The 25,385-nt window shown below is 48.7% G+C and overlaps 1 protein-coding gene across 3 annotated transcripts in view; it reads right to left on the bottom strand.

The window, feature by feature from the left end:
• F13A1 (coagulation factor XIII A chain) overlaps window positions 1-25,385 on the bottom strand; it is a 147,508-nt gene that overhangs the window by 739 nt on the left and 121,384 nt on the right. For 2 of the 3 annotated variants that reach the window (XM_081523709.1, XM_081523707.1), the window contains 3 exons: window positions 23,536-23,696; window positions 12,274-12,410; window positions 5,563-7,323 (listed from right to left, as the gene is read on the bottom strand). In XM_081523709.1, the coding sequence (XP_081379835.1) occupies window positions 7,170-7,323; window positions 12,274-12,410; window positions 23,536-23,696 (452 nt within the window). In that variant the 3' untranslated portion in view covers window positions 5,563-7,169. Of the gene's footprint in view, window positions 1-5,562; window positions 7,324-12,273; window positions 12,411-23,535; window positions 23,697-25,385 lie in introns of those variants that run through there. The other variant, XM_081523708.1, reaches the window with a different exon arrangement.

Below are 25,385 nucleotides of genomic sequence, written 5' to 3'. Positions count from 1 at the left end.
GGGAAGCCCCTCCACAAAATGTAAAGGATTAGCAAATGATAAAAAATCATTAAAAGTAAGAGACTAAATATGTCACTATGGTAGGAAAATATTCAAAATCCATATTAATGCCATGGTTTGTAATATAAGGGCATGCTCTGATAAGCTTAGGAATCTTTTCTGGGGAAAGGTATACACAAAGTTACAGAGACATCCTCTGCTTTCTGAGGAAGTGGTCTTGTGTGGGGCTGGTGAACACAGCCAGGACCTCCCAGAGTGTCCTGTTAGGTACCCTGAGGAGTCACCTGGATATGGGTGGGTTTTGGATGGTGCTTTGATGCAAGATTCTGCACAAAACCCCGGCACCCAGCTATGACACAAAGGCCTTTGTAAACAAGAGTCTGGGCAGGAGGAAGGCTACTCGTTATGACCACTGGTGAGTTCTCAGGACACATTTCTAGAAGGCAAGAATGGTCCAGAGCCACTTCCATCAACTATGGCAAGAGAGTGACATTCCTTTGTTCATGGATAATTTCCAGCTCATCTTGGACCAGATACTCCAGGTTTTAAGCCATTGTTGGAATTAAACCTGTAACAGTGGCCACAAATTTGGGGTTTAGGAATAGCTGGAATAGGAAATGGCAACCCTCTCCGGTATTCTTGCCTGGAAAATTCCATGGGCAGAGGAGCCTGGCTGTAAACGGTAGGACACGACTGAGCAACTAAGCACACAGCTAACAGAAAAATGAGTTACTTCATGCCACGCAGTTAGAGATAAATCAGTATAGATCTGTGTGCAAATCAAGGTGTTTTTGAATGTTCAAGGGGAAAAAATGGCATGTAGTTTCATGATCAGGCTATTAACTGTCCCTGGTGCTTCATGGGAAAGATGGGTTCGGGAGTGATAGGGAACCGACATCTCTTTGAGGTTCTCCATGGAATCGTCTTATTTCCCAAGTTTTTGAGAAAGAGCAATGCCATTCTCATCTTCGTGTCTTCTCTCTCAACTTCAAGTTATCCCTAATGGCTTCCAACCAAATGCTGATGGAGATGAGGGTGAGGAAGGGCCTAGAAAACCATAGCTTGAAAGTCAAGGTCACCTGCAATGCAGTATCATATAAGCAGAGCACTTAGTCCAGCAGTCTCAGAAAGGAGAGCGATCGACGCTCTTCCTGCTTGAAGGAAATGCTCAGCGCTGGAACTCCATCTTTTCTATCCGAAAAATGTGTAGAGTTGTAGAGTGTGTTGTCAGCAACCTCTATAAATTTGAAGAGATCTAGCGTGTGTCGTCCCAGGTCTAATAGGTTAAATATTGCCAGTTCCTTTAATTCTTCCTTTCAGGCTATGATGTCTTTGTTTTCATGTCTAGTGCCTTGGTGAAGGGACCTGGAAGCTGACTCCAGCTAGGACGGTTGATGGAAACATCTACTTCTGGCTTCTCCAGTTCGTCAGTCCCAAAGAAGCTGAGCTTTTATACAGAAGCTCACGACTTCTGTGGAAAGGATTTCAAGAGACAATAAGTGAAAGCTGCCCATCTCCCTGGGTCTGAGAACCAATAGAGTTCTTTCTACCACATTCCATCGGTCCGAGCACCAGAGAACTAGCCTAGAATCAAGGGGAGAGAAGGAGAGATGACCAGCTTTCAATGAAAGGAGTGACAGTGATCTTATGGCTATTCATAGTCTACTGCCTTAATATAACAAATTCTAAGTGTGATTGTAATTTTTATCATGCAATACTTTCCCACTGTTCAAACTTGCTCAACCCAAAAGAAGAGGAAAGAACCCTTTCTTGGGTGTTCTAGGCACTTGCTTTTAGTAACAGGAAGTACTCATGAGGGCCCTTTATGTTTGAACTAGTTTTGGGGTGGTGAAACATTGCTTAGATAATTACTGAAGTCCTAGAACCATGATTAGTGTGAAAATTAACGAGAGTTCATGAATTGTATTAGCAGCCAGCTTACCAAGCATCTTTTAAAAAGGTCCATTGTCTTTGAAGCTAAAAAAATGCTCCCGAGCTCTTGGCAACAGAGGTAAACACAGCCTCCTAGTAACTTTTCTTGTTGCAACTTAGGCGCTTTGTCTTTCTTCTCATTTATTTATGTGTTGTGGGTTTCTTGTTTTCATGCTTCTGTAGAGACTTATAAAGGCAAAACCAAGTCTAAGTGAGGTGGAGAGCTTTGCCTGTAAGAGAGAGAATAGCACAGCCCTAGGAATAAGCTCTTGGGTCTTGAGCAGTCCCTGCCCATGGTAGTTACTCGGATTCTCAAAGGTGAGTTTCTAGGAACTTGTTTGTCACCCACTGGTATCTGTTTGTGCAATAGATGTCTCCCCTGACCTGCTTCCTCTCCCACTTTATCTCCTGGGAACTTGTTGCTGTTCAATCACTGAGTCGTGTCCAGCTCTTTGTGACCCCACAGGCTGCAGCTCTCCAGGCTTCTTTGTCCTTCACTATCTCCTGGAGTTTGCTCAAACTCATGTCCATTGAGTCGGTGAGGCTAGCTAACCATCTCATTCTCTGCCGCCCTCTTCTCCCCCTGCCATCAAATCTTTCCCAGCATCAGGGTCTTTTCCAATGAGTCAGTTCTTCACATCAGGTGGTCAAAGCACTGGAGCTTCAGCTTCAGCATCAGTCCTTCCAATGAATATTCAGGACTGTTTTCCTTTAGGATTAATTGCTTTGATCCCCTTGCAGGCCAAGGGACTCTCAAGAGTCTTCTCCTGGGCCCTAAAACATTTCAATTCCCATCCCTGAACCAACCATAGGCACACCCTGAGACTCAATCATGACCTGAGTTAGGCACACCACCCCATACTCTCTTGCGCCTCCTGGACCTGCCTGTAGTTTTTAGTTCTGAATCCAGTTTTTTAATCAGCAGCCACTTTTAGCCTTTCTCCACCATACAGCCTAGAAGAAACAAATTCTTGTTCCTGGAAGTGCTCCAGCTCTGACTCATACCTGCACTTCTGTGGCTAAAGTCTCCATAGATACTTTCAATGAATGATGCCACGAATCATTCTGATGGGAAATATGAAGAGCCCGCCTCTCCTTGCTGGATACTCACCATCTCATCAGGCTGCAGCAACTGCAGTTCCCCGGAAGGGCTGTCCTTTCTCGCCTATAGACTGTTATGTGAGCTCGTCTCTGTCAGATGTTCTCCAACTTACCTCCTAGTCTTTTGTTCAAGATGCAACTTACATCTTTCCTCCAGTATGCTTGGAGAATTATGGGAGGCTTTTTCAGGAATCTTTTTCTTTTTCTTTCCATGGTACTCTGGACATACCTCTGTTGACATACTTATCCCCAGCTAATTGTAGATTTATAAATACATACTTATGCATACTTTATTTATATATCTGGCTCTGCATCTAGCTTGTGAACAGGGAGCATAGACTTTTTATCTTTGAATCTCTACTGAGATGCTTAATGGTCAATAAATACTTGTTGAATTCATGCTTGCATACAATAATTAATGAATAATGGATGGTTAAACAAATGGCTGGAATAAAGGATGGATAGATGGTTGGAAGGCTGGCTCGATATTGAGAGGATGGTGGGGGGTAGAAAAGCTGAATTAATGATTGTGTGGACTATTACTTTTTAAAAATAACATTGGAAGGATATTCATAAATGATGAACTTCTATGTAGAATTTTATGACTTTTGATCGCCAGTGAGTCTAGCACAAACTCCATTTTCCCTCATATTCCTATCATAAATTTGTATATTTTTTGTTACTATACTGCAGCTCTTCAAAGAGTCTTGAAAAGAAAGTGAAAGTCGCTCAGTCGTGTCCAGCTCTTTGTGACCCCATGGACTGTACAGTCCATGGAATTCTCCAGGAATACTGGAGTGGATAGACTTTCCCTTCTCCAGGGGATCTTCCCAACCCAGGGATCAAACCCAGGTCTCCCGCTTTGCAGGCGGATTCTTTACTAGCTGAGCCACAAGGGAAGCCCTCAAAGAGTCTTGAGTTGGTTTTAACTCAGCATTCTTTAAACTCTGAGAGACATAATGAGATTTAAAGAATGCACAGCAAAGCTGAGCTTGACTTCACCTTCAACCCCTATCCACTTGATCCACCCCGATGTGCGCCTGCGAGGTCCCTTTAGTTTCTCCATCAAAGGTTGGAAATGATTATTTTTTTTAAAGGGTTGATAAAGTAAAATTATTTGAAATATACATATTTACACAATCTCTTTCACCTCTTCCTCTCTTGCTCAGCTGTCATATCTCTCTATCATCTATCTATGTATCTATCTACCACTTTGCATGTGTTGTTATGTCTTGCTTGAAATATCCCCCAAAGAACCTTGTGGAAGTAAAAGCATCACTACACCTCTTTAGTCATCAAAGCTATAAACACAAATAAGGATTTATTCAAAGCATAGAGGACAGGAACAGGCAAAAACCAGAATTCAGAGTCTCTGCTGCTGCCTGGCACCCCACTCCAGTACTCTTGCCTGGAAAATCCCATGGACGGAGGAGCCTGGTGGGCTACAGTCCATGGGGTCGCTAGGAGTCGGACACGACTGAGCAACTTCACTTTCACTTTTCCCTTTCGTGCTCTGGAGAAGGAAATGGCAACCCACTCCAGTATTCTTGCCTGGAGAATCCCAGGGATGGCGGAGCCCGGTGGGCTGCCGTCTATGGGGTCGCACAGAGTCGGACACGACTGAAGTGACTCAGCAGCAGCAGCAGCAGCAGCTGCTGCCTGAGATACATTGCTTGTTTGTTGTTGTTGTTCCCGATCAGTCGTGTCTGATTCTTTGTGATCCCATGGACTGTAGCCCGCCAGGCTCCTTTGTCCGTGGGATTCTCCAGGCAAGAAGACTGGAGTGGGTTGCCATTTCTTTTTGCAGGGGATCTTCCTGATCCAGGGATTGAACCTGAGCCTTCTACATCTCCTGCATTGGCAGGTGGCTTCTTTACCACTGAGCCACCACGGAAGCCCACGTTGCTTGTTACCAGTGCTAATCTATGATTTTTTAGAGCCATGGCATTATTACACAGTCTAGGGTCTCAGTTGTCAAAGCGGGTGGGCTGACTCTAACGTGGGTAGAATAGGTTTTATTCTGAATGCCAACTCCATATCAGTTTGTAATAGCTGGTTGGAGTTCTGTGTGGAGAAGGATTGTGAGGCCCTAAGATGTGGTTGTTCAGTAATGTCAGCCATGAATACAGGACCTCCTATACATATTTTTCACACAGTTTCCATCTTTGTTCTAAGACCACAAAAGGTGTTCGTCACGGTAGGTGTTCATGATGGCTTGTCCACTGAGTCATCATAATGATTCATGAGATTACTCATGAAAAAAGTATCTGCAGAGATTTTGAAGTTTCTGGAAGCTGATTTTTGAACCAAACTTCCTCCTTAGTTGAGTGAGGTTAATAAAATGTAGAGAGAGCAATGAGGAAAGCTAACTGTAACGTCATTACCCATTTGAGTTATTTTCCCTCAAGGAGAGATGTTTGTTTCACTCTCCAGGGTGAACCACCTGCTGCCAAGGAAGGGTGGTTTCTCAAGCAGCTGTGGTTAGTGGTATGTTGTATTGAAAAGCAAAAGCCTTCACTTCCGTACAGATGCAAATACAATCAGATTAACTTTATTTTAAGCTTCGATTACATTCTAGTTAATAAGAATATACTATAGTAAGCCAGTTTAACAGTCCAGCAAAATGCATTTCATTTTAGAACTGAGTATTGGAAGCCTTGGCAAATGCTGGGAGATTACTTAGTAGAGTTAGGTATGAGGTGTCTGTGGAGGGGACTGGCTAACCCTCATGGATTCCAGTGCTGAAGGTTCAGGAACCATCTCAAAGGCCTAGAAATGTGGTTGTATAGACCATATATAATTCCATTCTGGCGTTCCCCCTGATTCCTTCTCACTATTCATCTTTTCTTTCGCTAGGATCACAATTCACTGACCTAAATCACACTCTAGGCATATCAATTTGGTAATTCAGACCAAAAAAAAAATCAGCCTTGCAGATAAATATTTGGTAGCCTTGCCTGTTGGAACCTTAGAGCCTAATTCTAATGATATCCGTGTCCTCTGTCATTGGATGTACAGTAGCACTGGCTGTTTGCAGGGTGGAGTCCGTATTAGCTTTTAGTACTTGCATGCCAAGCTGAGGTCTCAATGTGAGTGATGTGAAGGATAAGAGAAATAGTGGCTGCTCTTCCACACATCTGGTCACTAAATCTGCCAGCTTCTCCAAATTGTTGTGTTTGTTCTGTCTCTAAAACTGTACCTGGACCTGGGTCATTATGCCAAGGAAATGCTTCCAGAGAGACAGGTGAAGTATAATCACTAATAAAGGAGGTTAATTCCACATCCCCACTGTCCTAAGTCAGTCTGGTTAATATCTAATACTACAGCCCCCAAAGGGTTAAAGTTAGGGCCATTGGTTCCTCCTGTTCCGGCCATGGTGTGACACCTCCTATAAAAAGCACTATAAAACTACATTATTTAATAGATCTAAGTATTGCACCTGCCTTCTTATCTCTTCTTCGGGGATTAAGTTCTCCGCAAATGCAGTTTGTTAATATGGGGCCACCTCTTCTCACAACGTAAATCTGTGAAATTTGGCAGGCAGTCGCTTTGCCGCAGGTGCAAGATGGAAGACCTTTCCCCGGCTTTGCCAAGAAGAAAAATGATGTTGCACTCAATTCCTGGGTAAAATATTCTGATATGGAGGCTAAAACTTGATTCCAAGAAAGGGGAATAGAATTCTAGGGCCCAAATCATGTCCTTCCCTCCCGTTTGAGGAGTATGTGATCCCCAAAAGGCTGAGTAGGGGGATGAGAAGCCCTGTTTTACATGAGGCCATGTACTGAGCAAATCCCCAGGCAAGGGAAGTCCTCTGATGTTGAAGCTGCAGCCATTTGAGATGATAAATGATGACTTTTACTCTTATGAGCTCCGAGAGCCTAATTAGGGCTTAATTAAAGCTAATGCTCAGAATCCTTTGGAAGGTGGGGTGATTAAAAACTAACTTGCACATTGAATAGCCACATTGAAAAGTGTGTCTTGGAAATACATGCCGTCACCACTCTGGGACCCTATCCAGTCCTGTCCAGGGCTTCAGAGCTAAGTTAAAGCAAGAGCTGACTATTTTTGCGTTAGAATTTCCTCAGCCAAGACTACAAGAGGCCAGGTGCCCGGATCCAGGTTGGCCCCCCGCGCGTCTACATCGAAGGTCGTCTCTGAATCTGCAGGTCCAGCTCGCCGTAAACATGCCTCAGGGAGTCGCTGGTCAGGCTGGCGATCAGCTTCCGGGGGCCGGAGACCCAGGGCCGACACAGCTCTTCCCACTGCACGGTGGAGTTGGGCCGGATTTCCCTGAAAGGATGGAAGAGGCAGGAAAGGTTTTATGCCCCAGAGAGGCAGGTCAAGTTTCCCGCGGCGATGGTCTGGGTCACCGGCGCTCTTTCTCTCCACTGATGCTGACTGGGAAACAGAAGGGCCTGGTCGCTGGCTTCCCAGTCACCACCCGAATAGGGCTCCTACCCGAGGCTCGGTCAGCTGCAGCCCCATGGGTCACAGTTCCTTCCACTTGGATGCATCAGCCTGCCTCCTGGTGGACGTGGTCCATGCAGAGAATCCCCAGGCCTCCACAGCAGCCTCATGGACATGACTGACCTCTCTCAGCGCACGTGGGGGCTAAAGTTCCCTGCTGGGATCGGACTTCTATCTGAATCCACAGCTTCCTATACTGAGGTCGTGATGCTCTTAACTCGTTCTGGCCAATCCCCTTGGGACAGACCTGTCCACCGCCCTGCCCGCCCTGTTATTCATGATCCTGCTTCACCCAGCGTGGGTCACTTGCCCACACACCTTGCTGCTGTGTGTTTGTCATCTGTGGCCGACGACCTGGGAAACGCCTCTCGGGCTTGGGGGCGTCTCTCTCTGGGGCTGCTCTAGGCGCTGGTTTTGAGAATCTCGGTGTCTCCATTAATCTGGCATTTGTTCTTTAGAAACGTGGCTATATACATGATCTCACTGAGTTACAGAAAAGCCAAATTATATGACCAGTGCACACACATAGCCTACATACGGGAGAATTTTTCCAACTCGGTAAATTGATTTTATGATTGAAGCTTTGAAACACGCTGACCGCACCATGGGCTTCTTCCCCTGTAAAAGGCGGGCACCGTGAGACACTAAAGAGGACGTGGAGAGGGTGAGCGAGCTGGTACTTGTGTCGCGCTTGGAACGATGGCAACATATGGTTAAATCCACATATTAGATACATGCTGCCGCCTTGTTATTACTGTTATTATTATTTACCGTCAGCTTTGGTCATTGTCTGCTCCGCCTGAACTCTCTGTAACATAACTGAGAAAAGTTCTTCCTGCCTGGATGCGGAGAAACAGTTCTCTGTCCTTAATTTAAATAGTCATTTCAATATGAATATGGGTGTTTGGGTATTTGTTTCTCAAGAGCAAACTCTGATTCATTCATTCCCTTTTCCTTTGTTTTCCCCGAGTGATCCACCAGAAACATTTTGTGAAATAGCTGCCTGGTTTAAGGATCTGGCCAACGGCCATAAAAGGGAGGTAACTCCCTCAAACAGAAACTGTAACCCCCAAGCTCTACTTCATTGAATGAACTGTTGAATGTTAGTTGCTCAGTCATGTCCGACTCTTTGAGACCTCACGGACTGTAGCCTGCTAGGCTCCTCTGTCCATGGGATTTCCCAGGCAAGAAGGCTGGAGTGGCTTCATTATTTGCTCTAATTCATCAACTCGCCCACATAATGGTATTCATCCAGGTACCCATGCCCATCATGAGTATCATCCAAGATACGCACGAAGAGACACATCCATGTCGAAGTGTGCATTTTCCTACAGATAAAGGTATGCACGCAGAAAGAAAAGACTCATCTCCCCATCTGGGTGAGCGGAGTAATACTGGAAGAGCCCTGTATTCCCAGGGATAGGTGTGGTGATAAATGATTCTCAGTAATGTGCTGAGCTATCAGGATGCACCGGCCATTTATCACCCCAAATGCAGGCAGGCTTAGGGGATTATGATCACAATAAACTGCAACTGCTTGTGCTCGGCCTGCACGTGTCCAGCCCTCTGTCCTACATGAGAGACTCAAAATCTCAAACAACAGCGCAAAGTCGGGGAACTTTTCTCTTAAAATAGCCTACTGGACCTGATCATTTTTTAAAGAGAAAAAAAATGCATCTGGAAGATGAATTATTTGATGTTCTGGAATTATCAAGAGCAGAAACTTGACAGCTGCGGGTGTCTGGGGGCAGCACCTCGGAGCATCCAAGGATGGCAGCGGGAGGCATGGAGAGAGCAGTAAGGTCATCATCTCAGTGCAGAGTCGGCTGTGCCGAGTGGGCCACGGACACAACACCGCCTATTCCTGGTTCAGTTCCCTGCTCGCCAGCACCCACCTACCAGAGCCTCTGCTCGGAGCTCCAGACTCCCTGCCACCTAGGGCCCTGGCAGGGGTGTGGATGGCCGAGTGGAGTGGACACTCCCTTGACTATTCAAGGTGTGTATCTGAGAAAAGAATACAGACTCATGAAGGGTTCTTGTTGGTCCCAAAGAATTGCACTTGAGGAGTCCAAGTTGTTGCACGGACCTGCCGCTCTTTGATCGGGTTTTTGCAGGACAGGGTACATAGCTGTAAGTCAGTCATCTGACAAGATGGATGTGGATGCCAGCTGGCTCCTGTCTTGCTTGTGAAGGTGTGAGGAGGAGGAATCAGGAGGAAACAGGGAAAGCAGTGGTCTCCCTGAAGTCCCAAGCCCAGCCTGGGTCATAAAACATTTCCTGTGTTAACTTATTTCCAATTTCTGACAGTCTCTGAGAAATAGAGCTTCCCTTGCTTTGCAGAGATCCACCCTCTGGACCTGCACCTCCATGAGAGACTGAGGACCTGGCTCTGTTACTGATGTGCCGTAGATCTATGTGCTGAAGTGATTACTGATGGAGCCTAAGGCAGAGTGTGGTGGGACATTGCCTTGCCTCCACCATGTAGGGAATGGCCTCCTCCATCCTTTTGCCAATTCACCCCCCGTTACCCTTCCCCAGTGTCAGGTGTTAACCATAAGCAATGCACCTGGACTTCGCGGGTGGCTCAGTAAGAAAGAATCTGTCTGCCAGCCCAGGAGACCCAGGAGACATGGATTAGAGCCCTGGGTTGGGAAGATCCCCTGGAGGAGGGCATGGCTACCCCCTCCAGTGCTCTTGCCTGGAGAATCCCACGGAAGAGGAGCCTGGTGGGCCACAGTCCATGGGGTCTCAGAGTCAGACACGACTGAGCACACATACACACTTCATGCACCTGGACGCCCAACCCTCTGAGGCGCGTGTCTCCCCACTGGCGGGTCTTTGCTCGGTGTGGGGAGTCACCGTGTCTCTAATGCACAGGTTGCCTCTTTCCTTGCATTGGCTTGAGATCAAGGCGGGATTCTTGCACAGCCACGGTGTCAAGGTGGCAGGAGGTTCTGGTCCCTCAGATGAATCTTGTGGGGTTACTGTTGGAGGAGGAAAAATTGGCTCCAGCAGGGGGCTGCTTTGAAGAAGAAACGTGTTTCACTTTGCCTGAGTGATTCTTGCATCTGAGTCGAGTGGGAAGGTGTGAGAACGGGTGAGCGAGACTGTCGTTTCTGACGAAAGCGGGGCACACTCCTCTGACCTCTTCTGCTAGCTGGAGTTGATTTCTAATTTAATTCCTTTTTTTTTTTTTTTGCAGCTTCCTTATTAGCATAGAAAGTTGTTATATTTTGTGCTTGTGTTTTCTTTTTTTTATTAAAGCACTCAAACTATTTTCTCTGTTGTTTTCTTGCATCTGCCGGCATCAGGCCCCTCTTAAACGCTCAGATGCAGACGCTGTGAGTGCTGTGATTCGACAGAAATGCAGTCTTTAGGGGGCACATTGTCTTAAAGATGTCTCAGAGAGGGTGAAGGAGGGCTTTGCTCTTGCCTTACAGACTCAGAGTCCTCCACAAAGGGTGCTGGGGGAATTCCTAACATATCTGGGTCATAAGGCAGTTTCCATATATTTCCACCTCTTTCTCTGTGCTTTAGAAGGTCACCCCACAGGAAATATGCTGGATTGATTGATGCTGACGGGGACTTATTTGCAGTAGAAATGAAAGTAATAAACCTCCAAGATTGGGATCCATTCTGGGTGTCACACTTTAAGACGAACACTGACAAATTGGAGGATGTGGGCGAGGGAGGGAGCTGAAACCACATCAGGGGTGAGGGGAATGAAGTCGGGGAGGAATAGGGAAGATGCGGGAAGATCAGACAACTGCTTGCAGACATTTGCAAGCCATTAGGTGGGAGACAAATGTACCTTCTTCTCTGTACAGGTCCAGGTGGCAGACTCAGGTCCACTGGTGGGACTGAAAGGTGGGATTGTTTTCTAGCTACTAGAACTACTCGACTATGGAATGGGCTGTCTTGTCTGTGACGCTCTTTGTCACTAGAAGTCACAAAGGCTGAGAACTGTAGGCACAATCTGATGTGTGAGGTGTGCCAAAAGCAGACCTTCAAGCAACAGGCCTGGGGTGGTTGTTGGTCCCCTAAATAGGAAACCAAGTCAAGAACTCTCTGCTGTTGTTCAGTCGCTAAGTCGTGTCTGACTCTTTGTGACCTCACGGACTGCAGCAGGCCAGGCTCCTCTGTCCTCCACTCTCTCCTGGAATTTGCTCAAATTCATGTCCATTGAGTCGGTGATGCTATCTAACCACCTCATCCTCTGCCGCCCCCTTCTCCTTTTGCCTTCAGTCTTTCCCAGCATCAGAACTCTCCAGGCTCACCTTTTTTTTCTACTGCAACAGCTCTAGAGAGTGCTTGGATTGGTAAGATCTTGGAGTAGGGTTGGAGAGAAAGGACTCCTGCCAGAGTCCTAACTCATGACACCTGACTCAGTGAGTACTCTGTAAAGTCTAGAAGAAGGAATACACTTGACTTTGGGGACCTGGAATCAGCCCGCCTACTCCTGGATGCAGGCTTACCTCTACACACTGCACAACTTGGGACAAACCAGTCAGTCTCTCAAAGCTTCAGATTCCTCCACTGCCGAAGGGAGCTAATAATAGTAACCATCCCATCAGAGTGGTTTTAAGAACTGAATGAGGGAAGTGCTGGTCAAACCAACCCCGTTTTTACCCCGAGCCCTACAGACTTGTAAATAAGGAGGTAGCAGCTTCTCAGACATGTTCCCTGGGGGTTAGACGTGAGTTGGGAAAAGACGGAGAGAGAGAGAACTTCCCACAGTCCTACCCCACGTCCCCACCTCTCCCCTCTGCTCACCGGAACATCTTCCTCAAGGGTTTCGTCACTCCGGGACCATCCAGGCGGATCCAGACATTGCGCAGCGTTTCCTTTAAAGGATTGGTGAACTCAACCGTCACCACTATGTCGGAACCCACGACCTGAGCACCACGGACCTGAGGAAGGAGTTGGAGGAGAAAGAAGCGTGTTAGCAGCACACAAAGCCTCTTTCTGCACCCTTATATCTTTACCCACCTTCCGTTTTACAGCGTGGCCATTTTTTGGCAAAGGAACAAATGCGATGAGGATATTGCTTTGACTAGGGGATACTTATTGAGAAAAAGATGGAAAACTGCTAATTAGAATCACAGTCTTTCCCTCATTATGAAAACCACCCTAATTAGAGCTCAGGCTAACACCCTCGGCCACCGGCTGTTCCCAGCAGCAGGAGGCGGAAGTGCATTCGGGGCAGCAACAGCTCTCCCCGGCCAGGGCGGCCAGGTGGACTCTGCTCCTGGAAAGGGTTCAGGTCTCCTGCCAGGACGGGAGGGATCCTTGAGCTCAAGAGGAAGAAAACGCTCCTGGAGCTACTTGAGAAAGAAATACATCCGAGGAGGGAGTCCTCACCATTGAAGAAGAGGAATCTGAATGCTAAAATAGGCAAAAAGAGACTTTTCCTCCGCAGTCTGGGTATCTGAGGCTGGGAGGATGAAGGCTCTTTGGGGTGAGTTTGCATATCACAAGCCTCAGATGTACTGGGTGTGTTCCAAACACGTGTGCGCTGCTATATTCAAAATGAATAACCAACAAGGACCTGCTGTACAGCACAGGGAACTCTGCCCAATGCTATGTGGCGGCCTGGATGGGAGGGAAGTTTGGGGAAAAATGGATACGTGTACACGTATGGCTGAGAGTCCCTTCGCTGTTCACCCGAAAGTATCACAACATTGTTAACTGGCTATATGTCAATACAAAATAAAAAGTTTAAAAAAAAAAGAAGCATTGAGTATGTGGCAAAGTGGCCAGAGTTCAATGGCCTTACTAGCTGTGAGGTCTTGGGTGACTTTCTCAACCTTTCTGAGACTCAGTTTTCTGAAACAAGATGGACATCCCTATGGGGTAGTCTATGTAGAATGCTACTATTAGGGTTGTTGTATTATTTTAGTTCTTATGCTGTGTTCACGATGCATAATACCTCACACTTGGGACTATCTGCTTTCCCAACACTGACATCATGTGTTAGAAAATGGCTAGCAAGCATTTGTTTATTGGTTTAGGGGCTGTGTATGCCAAATGGATGGATCTGTGCAAACTCTAAATTACTGGGGAACAAGACAATAAAAATAGTTCTTCCCTCCAAGGAAAGGATCAGGATGAGACAATACGTATAAAGCAGCTAACACAATGCATGGCTCAAGACATTACAGGCTCAATTACATCATTTGGATAAGCAATTCTTGGGGTATTTTGCTTTAGTCATTTCGTGTTAGCCCATTTCAACTCCAGTATCTAGTCGGTGTCCAGTAAATATATGCTATATTAAATCAACTGCTTAAAAAGGAAATTTATTGGTTGTTTGAGTTTTCCATGTAGCAGCCCAGCCGTTATACTACATTATTTCTTTAAGCAGTGTATAATATAGGAAAAGTCAAATGGAAATGAGCGTTGCTAGAACACAGGGGAAAAGGACGCATTGTCCCAAGAAGAAGATTCTCCATTATTGACTCTGCTGCTGCTGCTGCTAAGTCACTTCAGTCGTGTCCGACTCTGTGCGACCCCATAGACAGCAGCCTGCCAGGCTCCACCATCCCTGGGAGTCTCCAGGCAAGAACACTGGAGGGGGGTTGCCATTTCCTTCTCCAATGCATGAGAGTGAAAAGTGAAAGTGAAGTCGCTCAGTCGTGTCCGACTCTTTGCGACCCCATGGACTGTAGCCCACCAGGCTCCTCCGTCCATGGGATTCTAAGGCAAGAGTACTGGAGTGGGTTGTCATTTCTTTCTCCAGGGGATCTTCCCGACCCAGGGATTGAACCTGGGAGACTCTAGAGTGAAGGGTAAAACCTTATGACTTTACTCTTTAAGACACATTGATAACTAAAAAAAATCTATAAGAAAAATGAAAATTGCAGCCAATTCTCCATGGTTATTACTTTCAAATCTTGACCCCCTAAGGTGGGATGGGTGGAGAGTTGGACAGAGCAGTCAGGGGTGGAGCAGGCATGGATGACGTGGTGACAACAGCAGGAGGCGTCACCTATGAAGCATGGACTGTGTGTCAAGCAGTGTATCCTCAGTGGTCCTCAACCTGGCATGCACAGTAGGGTGCAAAGCTGGCTGAATCTGGGGATGCTGAACCTGTGGATATGGATTTTGGTCTCTGCAGGAGTCCTGAAGCCAATCTTCATGGATACACAAGGGATGGATGTATAAAAGTGCATTATTGGAATACTTTACATAGAATCTTTGGTTTAATTCTCAAGTTCATCCAACATATTTTTCCTAAGAAAAAAAAAATCTCAGAACACTTTTTGGTTTCTAAAAATAGAGGATAAAGATAACATTTACAAAAGCTGTTTAAATTGAAGAAAGTAGAACTGCTTCAGAGACACTATTGGTGAAAGCATTTGCTATGATCACTTTGATTTTGGAGGAAAAATATTTTGAAGCCATCTGCTTTCTTCACGGTGTGCTATTGCAATTACCGGGACAACCCCTTAGAAAAATCTGATAGCAGCTACTGACCTTTCCTTCTGCAGACAACCACAGTGACAAATGCAGGATGCGTACACACCTTGCATGTGGTTTTAGGGGATTCGTTACAGGCCAGGACATCTATCCATGGCCCTCAGGGGCCTGGTGGTCTCCAGGTTAAGGATCCTTTACATATGGGTAGGCTAGCTCTACAGGAAGATTCTTCTGCTGTGGAAAGTGGGTCACAGGTGAGGGCAGAGATGGGGGGATTTAGTATTTGAAAGATTGGCCCACTGTTTGGGCCTTCAGAGTTGGGTTGTCGGTCTGAGTATGATTAGAATGTGAAGTCCACTGCCCCATGATCTGAGAAGAGCCCCTTCTTCTCCCTGCTCCAGTACCAGGGAAGGCTGAGAAGTGCTTATTCATACACCCCTCCAGCAGAAGGGGCTCTTCTCAGATCATGGAGTGTTTCTTCTGCAATTAACAAAGATTCAGCATCCCTTTTCTGACGTTTGTCTCCTGCCCCTAGAATTTAAATGTCCTTTGCCTGACTACTGAGATGACAATGAAGTTTAGAAACTCAAACAAACCGAACATAAAAACCCAACATTCAACATCACCGTCTTCTGCTTAGGCAACATTTCCTCCTCCTTTTGAGGAAAATGGAGAATGTACATAGGATTTTCATAGCATGTGTTGATTTACACAATGTGCCATGCACTATAGAGACGACCAGCCATTACTTGGACCAGGGGACAGGATGAAACACATGTCACACTCAGTGATATCGAATACTTTTGCACTCTGATTTTTTCCAATATTCCATTTAAAGTATTTCTGTTTTTTTTTTATGTTGACATAAAATATGATACTTTTTCAAGTTAAACACCATTCACCAATATTGACATATTGAGTTCCTGTTTGTTTTTTTTCATGATAAAGATCAATATTCTGATTCTTTGGTTAAACAAGAAAGTTACTAACACACACACACCCACACAAACTTTTGGGAAAGAACTACTTTTTAGGAAATCACAAGATCTCTTCCATGGAGTATACGCTTTATAATACATATATACAACTATATTCAAAATCAAAACTGAAATGAAGAAGGTTGACAAAGAGTGAACTTAGGTGTCAATATAATTCACATGATTTATTAGTTCACCTCACAGTCCTTATTTCAAGTGCTATCAGTCATGTTTTCCATGACTTATTACTGGAAAATGAACTTTTTCCTCCTCCCATTACGGGGAGCATTATCATTGCGGGTAATAGGCAGTTGCTTGCTTGTGAATCATACTCACCAACACCACCACAGTTGTTTCTCTCTAGCCCAGCTGAATTGGCATAGACTAAATAATGCAAATGATTTTACAACAGTCAGCCACGGTTCCAAGACTGTCCAGTATGGTATCTGCCAGCCCCATGGGGCTATTTAAATGTTTAAATGAATTTAAATTAAATTAAGTAAAAATTCAGTTCCTCACTTGTACTAGCCGCAGTTCAATCCTCAGCATTTACATGTGTCCAGTGGCTCTCGTACTGAACGGTGCATATTTAGGGTAATTAGGGAACATCCTACTGGGCTTCCCCTGTAGCTCAGTTGGTAAAAAATCCGCCTACAATGCAGGAGACCCAGGTTCGATCCCTGGGTCAGGAAGATCCCCCAGAGAAGGAAATGGCAACCCACTCTGGTGTTCTTGCTTGGAGAATCCCATGGACTGTAGCCTGCCAGGCTCCTCTGTCTATGCGATCGCAAGAGTCAGACACGACTTAGCGACTAAACCACCACCACCACCTCCTGAACAACGCTGATGTAAGGGATTTACTTACATTAACTCATTTAATCCTCACAACCCTATGAGGTAGATGAGGAAAGTGAGGCGCAGAGAAGTGAAGTGACCTGTTCCAGTTCACACAGCAAGTGCGGCAAGGGAGACCGCAGACAGTCTGGTGCCAGAGTCTCTGCCTCCCGCCCTCTGCACCGACTCTGACTAGTAACAACCACTGCAACTCACACCACGTCTAGTGTTCACATAGTGACCCAGGCGCCCTGCTCACCGTTTTACTCACTTTACCTGGGTGATCCTCTATAGACTTGGCGGTGGGCAGTAACATCATCCTCATTCTACTGACATAAAACGAAAACGTCAAAGATAAACAAAATCCGCACGTTACAGACCCTGGGCGTCGGCAGGATCCACATAGGGATCTAGGTCTTTCTGACTCCAGGGCATTCATCTTTAGACACTGCATACCCTGTCATCTCTGACAGCAGAGAGGCAAAAATAGTAACTTTCTTTTTCGCTGAAAGGAGCCTATTTCCTGAAATCCACTGAAGAGTCATTTGCAGTACGAGCTTGTGCCGTCGTTAAATGACCAGTGGAGCTCGGTGACTACAAGTTGATCCTGAACTAAATTTGAAAACATGTATACAACTCAGCTCCTTCTTTCTGACTTTACGGGGGAAGAATCGGATTTCTATGCCCGAGTCAAACGTGGCAAGGGGACCCTCGGGCTCTGACACAGCTGTCTCACTTGACGATAACACTCTTCTCTAAGTGGGGTGAAGATAGAGCTATCCTTTCAAAGAAGAACTAGTAGCTCAAGCACAGCGTGATCATATGACAAGGTAGACGAGATGCGGACTTTGATCTCTCTCGACAGGGGGTTCAGGGCAGTGCTGAGGACATCCCTGCTGGGGATGAGACAAAGACAGCGACCACGGCAGGGCAAGCTGGGGGAAAGGCGTGCCGCACTCGGCATCTGAAGACCAGCAGCCGCTGCTGTGTGTCCTTGGGCCAATCACTTGACCTCTCTGGGCCTCGGTTTCTCATGAGGTTCCTCAGAGGATTCCGCATGATACTGTGTGTGGCAGAGCATCCGAGACACAGCATTTATTGACTCTAAATGTTGTGGAGGTTCAAAGGGAGACCGCGCTGCCAGGGTGACCAGGAGAACTTTCTCATCCACAAGTTCGCTCGTGGGGAGTGACATGGGTTTGTGTTCTCAGGGGCTGAGGCCGAGAAGCACAAGGGAGAGAAGCTGGCAGATTCTACCGACGCCTTCCAGAGAGACGCGGGGAAGCCCGCCGCAGCCGCCTCACCCTGCCGCCCACTACAGGGCCGTGGACACGGCAGGGGTGTGTCCTGGTGACCGGGACGTGTACCGACAGAGTCGTGGAGAAACCGTGGGAGGCTGGGAGGGGAGATGGTTTAGGGTTTGGGGTTGGGAATAATTAGAGCTCAGAGTTTTGTTCTCTTTTTTTTTTTGCCTCGATGGAAATTTCCAGGTATTTGGGCTCTCACAAGAACAAAGTGAAACTGCACTTGAGTCTCACAATTTGCCTGGTGGCTGTCCAGCATCTGGGGGACACTCGTTAGTCCTCAGGGGGCTCCCCAGTTTGGATAAAGGTTATGAACTGGGATGTTGGAGTGCAGGTCCCAGCAGCCACCATGGCCTCCAGGCCCACCTGGCCCTTCTCTGGTTACAATCGGGGCTTCCCGGAGCACCGGCAGGAGGCGGGCAAGGAGGATGCTACAGGTGACCTCAGGTGAGCGGTGGGCCCCAGGGAGGACACAGGGGTTGTTAAGAAGAACCAAGAGAGCATCTCGATTCAGGAGCCATCCGGGCGTGCAGCCAGCCCCGAGCTTCTGTGCTCGCTAGGAGACAGAGCCCCTCTCCCTGGCAAACGCGTTCCTCATCCACAGGAGGAAACAGGTTCTGCTGGTGTTTGAGGATGTTCTATAGCGGCTGAAGGACACTCCTACGAGATGGTCCTAAAGAAGCGGTGGGAGCCGAGCTGTTTTCAACGGCAGTGGGAGGAGTTTGTTTCCCAGATACTGAGAGGAGGCCACTGGAGCACGTGTGACCGCCTCTCCTCGCCCATCGCCCTTCCCAAGTCTCCTCCAGGCTCTTCGGGATGGGCCTCCCTCTCAGGAGGGCCCCACAGGGAACAACGCACGTGTTCAGCACCCGGGGCTTAGGTCCGATGTCGCCAGGTGAGCGTTAGCTTCCCTTTAGGCCCGTGGGCCCCGCTGCCTGGAGCACTCTGTGCAGGATCCCAGTGCAGGGAGGACGGGGCCGGGGGGGAGCGGACTCTTGTCGGCAACCGCCAGGTCCTGGGCCAGGCTGAGCTCTCAGAAACAGCACTCATTCAGTCCCCAACAATGCTGTGTTTTGTACATGATTACGATTAACAATGGGGCTATATTATGATTGTTATACATGATTACGATTAACAATGGGGCTATATTATGATTGTTATACATGATTACGATTAACAATGGGGCTAGTATTATGATTGCTGTTCAGTCGCTCAGTCGTGTCAGACTCTTGGTGACCCCATGGACTGCAGCACGCCAAGCTCCTCTGTCCTTCACTATCTCCTGGAGTTTGCTCAAGTTCATGTCCATTGAGTCAGTGATGCCACAATTATGAGTGTGTTATTCACTTTGCAAATGAGGGCAAGGAAATTCAGAGAGAGAAGATGCATGTGAGAGAGAGAGAGAAGGAGGAAGAGGAGGAGGGGGAGGAAGAGGACAGGGAACTTGGTGGCTGCTCGTGAGTGATGGAAGCTGACGGATGCTGGTCTCCACCGTGTGCAAGCCTGATCAGCCGCTCAGTCTTGCCCAACTCTTTGTGACCCCATGGACTGTAGTCTGCCAAGCTCCTCTGTCCATGGGGTTTCCCAGACAAGAATACTGGAGTGGGTTGCCATTTCCTCCTCCAGGGGGTCTTGCTGACCCAGGGTTCAAACCTATGTCTCCTACTTTGGCAGGTGGGTTCTTTACCACTGGCCACCCCATTGTGTACTTACCATGATAGAGGTACCATGTTCAGCTCTTTATGAGAATTATTTCTATTATCCCTCCTAGCAGCCTATAAGGTCAGCAATATTACTGGACCATTGTACATCTGAGGTGTTGAGGAACTGATCCAAAGCTGCCCAAGTAGGAAGATGAACCCAGGGGGTCCGGCCATTCAAGCCCCTGTGCTCTGGAGCTTCTCTACAAAAGGTGTTCTTGCTCTAGATGACCTGGGTTAGGACATGAACCCTGGGACACCTTCTCTACTCTCTGAGACTGGGGGGAAGCCCCTGGCACGGTGCTCCAGGTCACACACCACGACTCCCACGCACCAGCCTCCACCCTGCAGGCCAGCTGAATTCCCTGTGTTGCCCTCCCCTCTCCCCCAATAGCCCTTCATTAACCATCAAAATCATCAGGGCTTCCCTGGTGGCTCAGCAGGTAGAGAATCCGCCTGCAATGCGGGAGACCTGGGTTCGATCCCTGGGTTGGGAAGATCCCCTGGAGAAGAGAAAGGCTACCCACTCCAGTATTCTGGCCTGGAGAATTTCCTGGACCGTACAGTCCATAGGGTCACAAAGAGTCGGACACGACTGAGGGACTTTCACTTCAACCATCAAAATGCTGAAGAAGCTTTTCCTGACTTAAAGCCTCTTGCAACAATCAACACATGGGAAGGCAGAGAAAAATTCTACATCCGATTTTAATAAAATATACTTTTCTCATCAAAATATTTTGATAGCCTGGGAAAAGAGATATGTGCTCATTAAAGTTTAATGACTGTCTCTCCTGCCGTTTTCCATATGAGGCTCACACACTGACTCACACGTGGTGGGTGCAGGGAATAGTTAACTGGGAGCATGATTTAACCCAGTTCCCATCTCTGTAGTCACCGGAGACATGCGAGGTGTGGTCACATGCGAGATGGGGTTCTTAGGCGGCAAGGACGTGTCCACTGGCCTGAACGCTTTGGTTGATTTGATGTGGATCCAGACAGGTGGGCCCCGTCGTGGTCCGGGTTGGTCTCTATTTGCTCCAGAAAGGAGGGGGTGGGCGAGAACAGCTGCAAACTTGCCGTCAGGCAGCTCCAGTTCTGAGGCTGAGCCACAGTGCCCAGGAGACAGAGCTCTGGGCACAGGCTTGAAGAGAAAGGAGAAAGGCAAGAGGCTCTGGGACCCCAGGCAGGCAGCCCATTTCTGCAGTCAGGGCCTCTCATAGCTCTGGGACACCTGGTGGCTTTCGGGGCATGAGGCACCTCACCCAGGAGCCCCTCTTCCTCTGCTCCCACTGAGATCATCCCCGGGGCTGATGTTGTCAGTGAGGTTAGTGGTTAGGGGACCGCGTACGTGATCAGGCTCCTGCCTCCTTTCCTGAACACACCCGAACAGAGGCCAGGCTTTCTTTCTCTCTCCTGCTTGAGTCCAGCCAAGTGGCCCTGTGGTTGCTGTTTAATCACTCAGTCGCGTCTGACTCTTTGCGCCCCCATGGACTGTAGCCCGCCAGGCTCCTCTGTCCACGGGATTTCCCAGGTGAGAGCACTGGAGTGGGTTGCCACGCCCTCCTCCAGGGGATCTTCCCGACCCAGGGACTGAACCTGTATCTCCTGCGTTGGCAGGTGGATTCTTCACCACTGAGCCACCAGGGAAGTCCTACCTCTAAATAAATTTCCTCTAAGAACTGCATTCCTGATGTGCTTATAGAGATAAAAGAGAAAGCAAAAATAAGAACAAGCCCCTGGTGCAGCTCTTGGTCAAGTATACCATCCCGGCCCAGGTCACTCGAGCTGGAGGAGAAGGGATTTGGGTGCTGCCCCTGGGGAACTGAGCTGCCTTCTAAGTACACTCGGAAGACAACTCACCAATAATCCTTCAATTAATAATGTCTAAGAGATGAAAGTTATCAGCTTCCTTTATACATCCAGTTTATTATCAGTGGTGCAATTAAATTCTATTTTGTGCGGTGGTTTGAGCACTTCCCATCTGGGAAGTCTCTCTCTTGAGCCCTTCACGGGGAAAAGCTGTTGGTGCCTAATTAGGTGAGCACGTGGGCCTTGCCTCTGGTGGGCAAGGTTCGGAGATGGAGTTGTGAACAGGAGTGGGAAGGGAGGCCCCCCACCCACGCCAACCCCTGGGAGAGGCCTGCAGGGGACCGCGTGGCTTCTGGGAGAGCCCGCCAGGAGGGGGCCCCCTGGGTGCGGTGAGCAGGCCCCCGGTCACTGCACCCTTGAGTTCACGCTGTCAGGGGAGTGACGGCGCCTCTGGAGGAACCCCAACAGCACCCCTCCGTTTTGTATATTCTCCTGCTCTGCCTGCAGAGCCTGCACCCCTCATTTCTGTCTCTTAAGGCCTCTTGTGGGATGCTGCTGTGATGGGCCCAGAAGAAGGGACTGAGGTGAAAGAACCAAGGAGGTGTCAGGATTCAAGCCTTTCTAGAAGAGGAGGGTCCAGGGTTCTCTGCCTCAGGGGGCCCAAGTCCGGCCTAGTGGGACCCATCGCAGGGTAGCCCTCGGATCGATTACCATCCACAGGGCATGGACCCAGGGAAGGCTGCCATTCTGAGCGCTACGCAGCAGTGACCAGCTTTACAAGGGACTCACAGCAGGAATTCGCGAGACACGGGATGCCCCTCTCCACACACTGCCAGCGCCTCCCCGCCCGCCCCCTCTAGAGGCTTTAAAATGCAGGTGGCTCTAAGACTCTGATTATCCACCACGTTAGAGGAATGCCCCTTGATTTGTGCTCATCACTCTGAATCGCTTGGGAAGGTCTCCGAGCCCTGGACACGTGATGTCACGCCCAGGGACCCCGCTGGAGGCCCGGGTGTCCGCTCCCAGGGCGGGATGGGTCTCCGGGATGTGGGTGCTGACGCTGCTGGTGGGAACAAGCAGGCCACCACATTTATTTCTCCTCCCACTGGTGCCCATTGCCCCTCTGCCAAGTGCCTTTAAGTCGTCTGAGCAGAGGTTTCTGCTGGGACAGACGTTAAACGGTGAAAATGCAGAGGCAATGTTTCAGCTCCCAGTTGTGACTTCCCTGGCGGTCCAGTGCTTGAGACTCTGCACTTCCCACGCAGGAGCTGTGGGTTTGAACTAGGATCCCACGTGCCATGTGGCAAGGCCAAAACCATACATAAATAAAATAAAAATAAAATAAAAAGGGACTAAGAGCTAAATTGAAAATTATTTTAAAAAATGAACTACTAGCCAAACAGGCAATATGTGGAAAAGTCAGAAAGGTGGTTGTCCTGGCGATGGGGGAGGGGGTAATTGACTGGAAAAGACGCGAGGGAGCTTCCTAGGGAGCTGTACGTTGAAATACTCTGTGCCTGCCTCTGGCCGGTGGTTGCCAGGGGCATCACACACGAAGAGTCAGGGGCGTCAGGCTGACATTCTGGTTTGTGCATTCTCCTGTACACAGTGAGCGCTCCGGGGACAGCAGGACACGTGGGAGGGACCCAGGCGGCTGCTGTCTGAGGCCACGCCTGACCCACTTGATTCCAGAGACGCTGAGTTCTATCTGTACCCTTTACACATCTCCATCTTCCTCCACAAGTGTGTTTATACCCACAGGTTATATTTATATCTGCAGCCACATCTATATATTTAAATCTGGAGAGGAGAGGAAAGTGTTATATGTGCACATCTATTTATAGGGCGGTTCACTTCTTTCAAAGAACAGGAGGATCCTGGTTCCTTTTCTCTGCAGGGGCAGCAGGACACAGACACACATTCGCAAGCCCTAAGGCCGGAGGCCTCGTCAGCAACCCCGCCTTTCTCCTCGTCTGAGATGCTACAACTGACCTTGATGATGAGCTTGGGGACCGTCAGTGCAATGGACTTCTGCTTGGCCAGAACGTCCCTGGTCTCGTTGACTCGAGCCGTGACAAAGAAGTGGAGGAAGGCCTGCTCCAGCAGCTGGCCCATGTACTCGCCCGCTCGGATCAGCACCTCCTCTCTCTTGACTGGAGAGAAGAAACACAAACATGCCGAGTTGGAACCTGGGAGGAGATGCTCCCTGCTTCCCTGAGGAGGAGGTGCTCCCCGCTTCCCCGAGGAGGAGGTGCTCCCCGCTTCCCCGAGGGCACCGTCTTCTCCCCGTTAGCACAGCCCCCACCAGGGGAGGGCGAGCAGAACCCAGAGTCCATCAGGGACAGGGAGCCCTCCGACTTCTGGGGTAAAGAACGTGCTGGAAATGGAACACTCAGTCAAGTCTTCCTAGAGAAAATGTGTCCCATTTTCCCAGCAGTGCTTTTGCTCTTGTATTAATAAAACGCAACATAACAGAGAGGTTTAAAATCAAGGACCAAAAGGCTTTAGCTGCAGCTGCTTGGACCTGGGCACAAACAGCCCCGGGGCAGCAGATGGGAGCGGGGACGCCCATGGCCCCTGCGCCCGGCCCCTCCTGCGATAAGAAACGTCTCACGCCCCCCAGGCCATGCTTGACCGCAGCTGCCGACAACGTGAACCTTTTCCTTGTTTCCTTGGCGCCACGCGTTTTCTCCAACTCTTACTGTTCCAATCCAATTTGATTTTTCTATTTAAGAGAAAGAAGCGGTGGAAACCTATTTCACACAGGCATTCAACTGTCTCCCACCCCCTCTGCTACCTACAACTTAAAAGACCTCTGTGCCAAATGCTTGTTTGAGCGAGTCGCTGACGTTGAGCTCTTGGGGACAAGCCAGGGGGGATGGCATTTGCATCTGGACAGCGGAGAGTGGTCTCGGCTCCCCTCCGCTCACCATCTGGGCTGAGGAGGGGACTTCCGTCCTGCGGCTCTGACCGCCGCGGTGGGCTTCTGTCTGGCCACCCTGCCCACTTCCTCTCACTCTCGTTTGCCAGAGGGCAGGATTCCAGGGGGCAAAGGGCCATTTTCCTGCAGGCCAAGCCCGCGCCTGGGCAGAGGGGACGGGGACTCACGCCTCCACCCGCTGCACGGAGCTGAATGTCTCCACCACGGCTGTCCTGCTCAGCGCCTGCTTTTGGCCAAAGATTCCTCCCTTCATTGGAAGTCATCAAAGGAAACAATCCCCAAAGTGGATAGTTAAGTGCAGAGTGTTGTATGTGCATGTCTAGATTATGTATACGTGTGCACGTCTCTAGTATATATATATATATGCGCATGTTCACGTTGGCCCTCCACTGGGAGCCGGTGAACTGCACCCGGGGCTGGAAGGCTGTGTGGGGTGAGCATCGGTCGGGGCACAGGGAGGCCTCCTGCCTTGCGGGTGTCCAGGCGATGGAGCGCCAGGCTGTGCCTTGAAGCAGACCCTGCTGCTTCAAGCTCTCTGCACGGAGGACTGGGTGCTGGGACGGCCCGGTCTTGGCTCCACCTCACAGTCACATTTAAGAACCTACCCTGCTGGATCCCACCCCGGACCAACTCAATCAGAATCTTGGAGGTTTGCGGTCTAGGCCTTGTTTGAAAAATTTGTAGCTGACCCTGATGTACAGCAGGCCTGAGAAGCGCTGCTCGACAACCAGGGGGGCCCTTCATCCCCTGGAATCAGCCCTCTAAGAACCTCAGTTCAGAGGAAGGTTGGGCCCTCCCAACCCAGGTCCCTGTGGCTTGGGTGCGGCCTGCAGACCAGTAGTAGCTCTGCCGCCTGGAAGCTGGTTACAGATACAGGTTCTCTGCCCCTGCCCCCGTCTAG

The sequence above is a fragment of the Giraffa tippelskirchi genome, chromosome 8, assembly GCF_054371585.1.
Source record: "Giraffa tippelskirchi isolate mGirTip1 chromosome 8, T2T-mGirTip1v1.2.pri, whole genome shotgun sequence".
NCBI classification, from domain to species: domain Eukaryota; kingdom Metazoa; phylum Chordata; class Mammalia; order Artiodactyla; family Giraffidae; genus Giraffa; species Giraffa tippelskirchi.
This window is presented reverse-complemented; position numbering and strand designations above follow the sequence as displayed.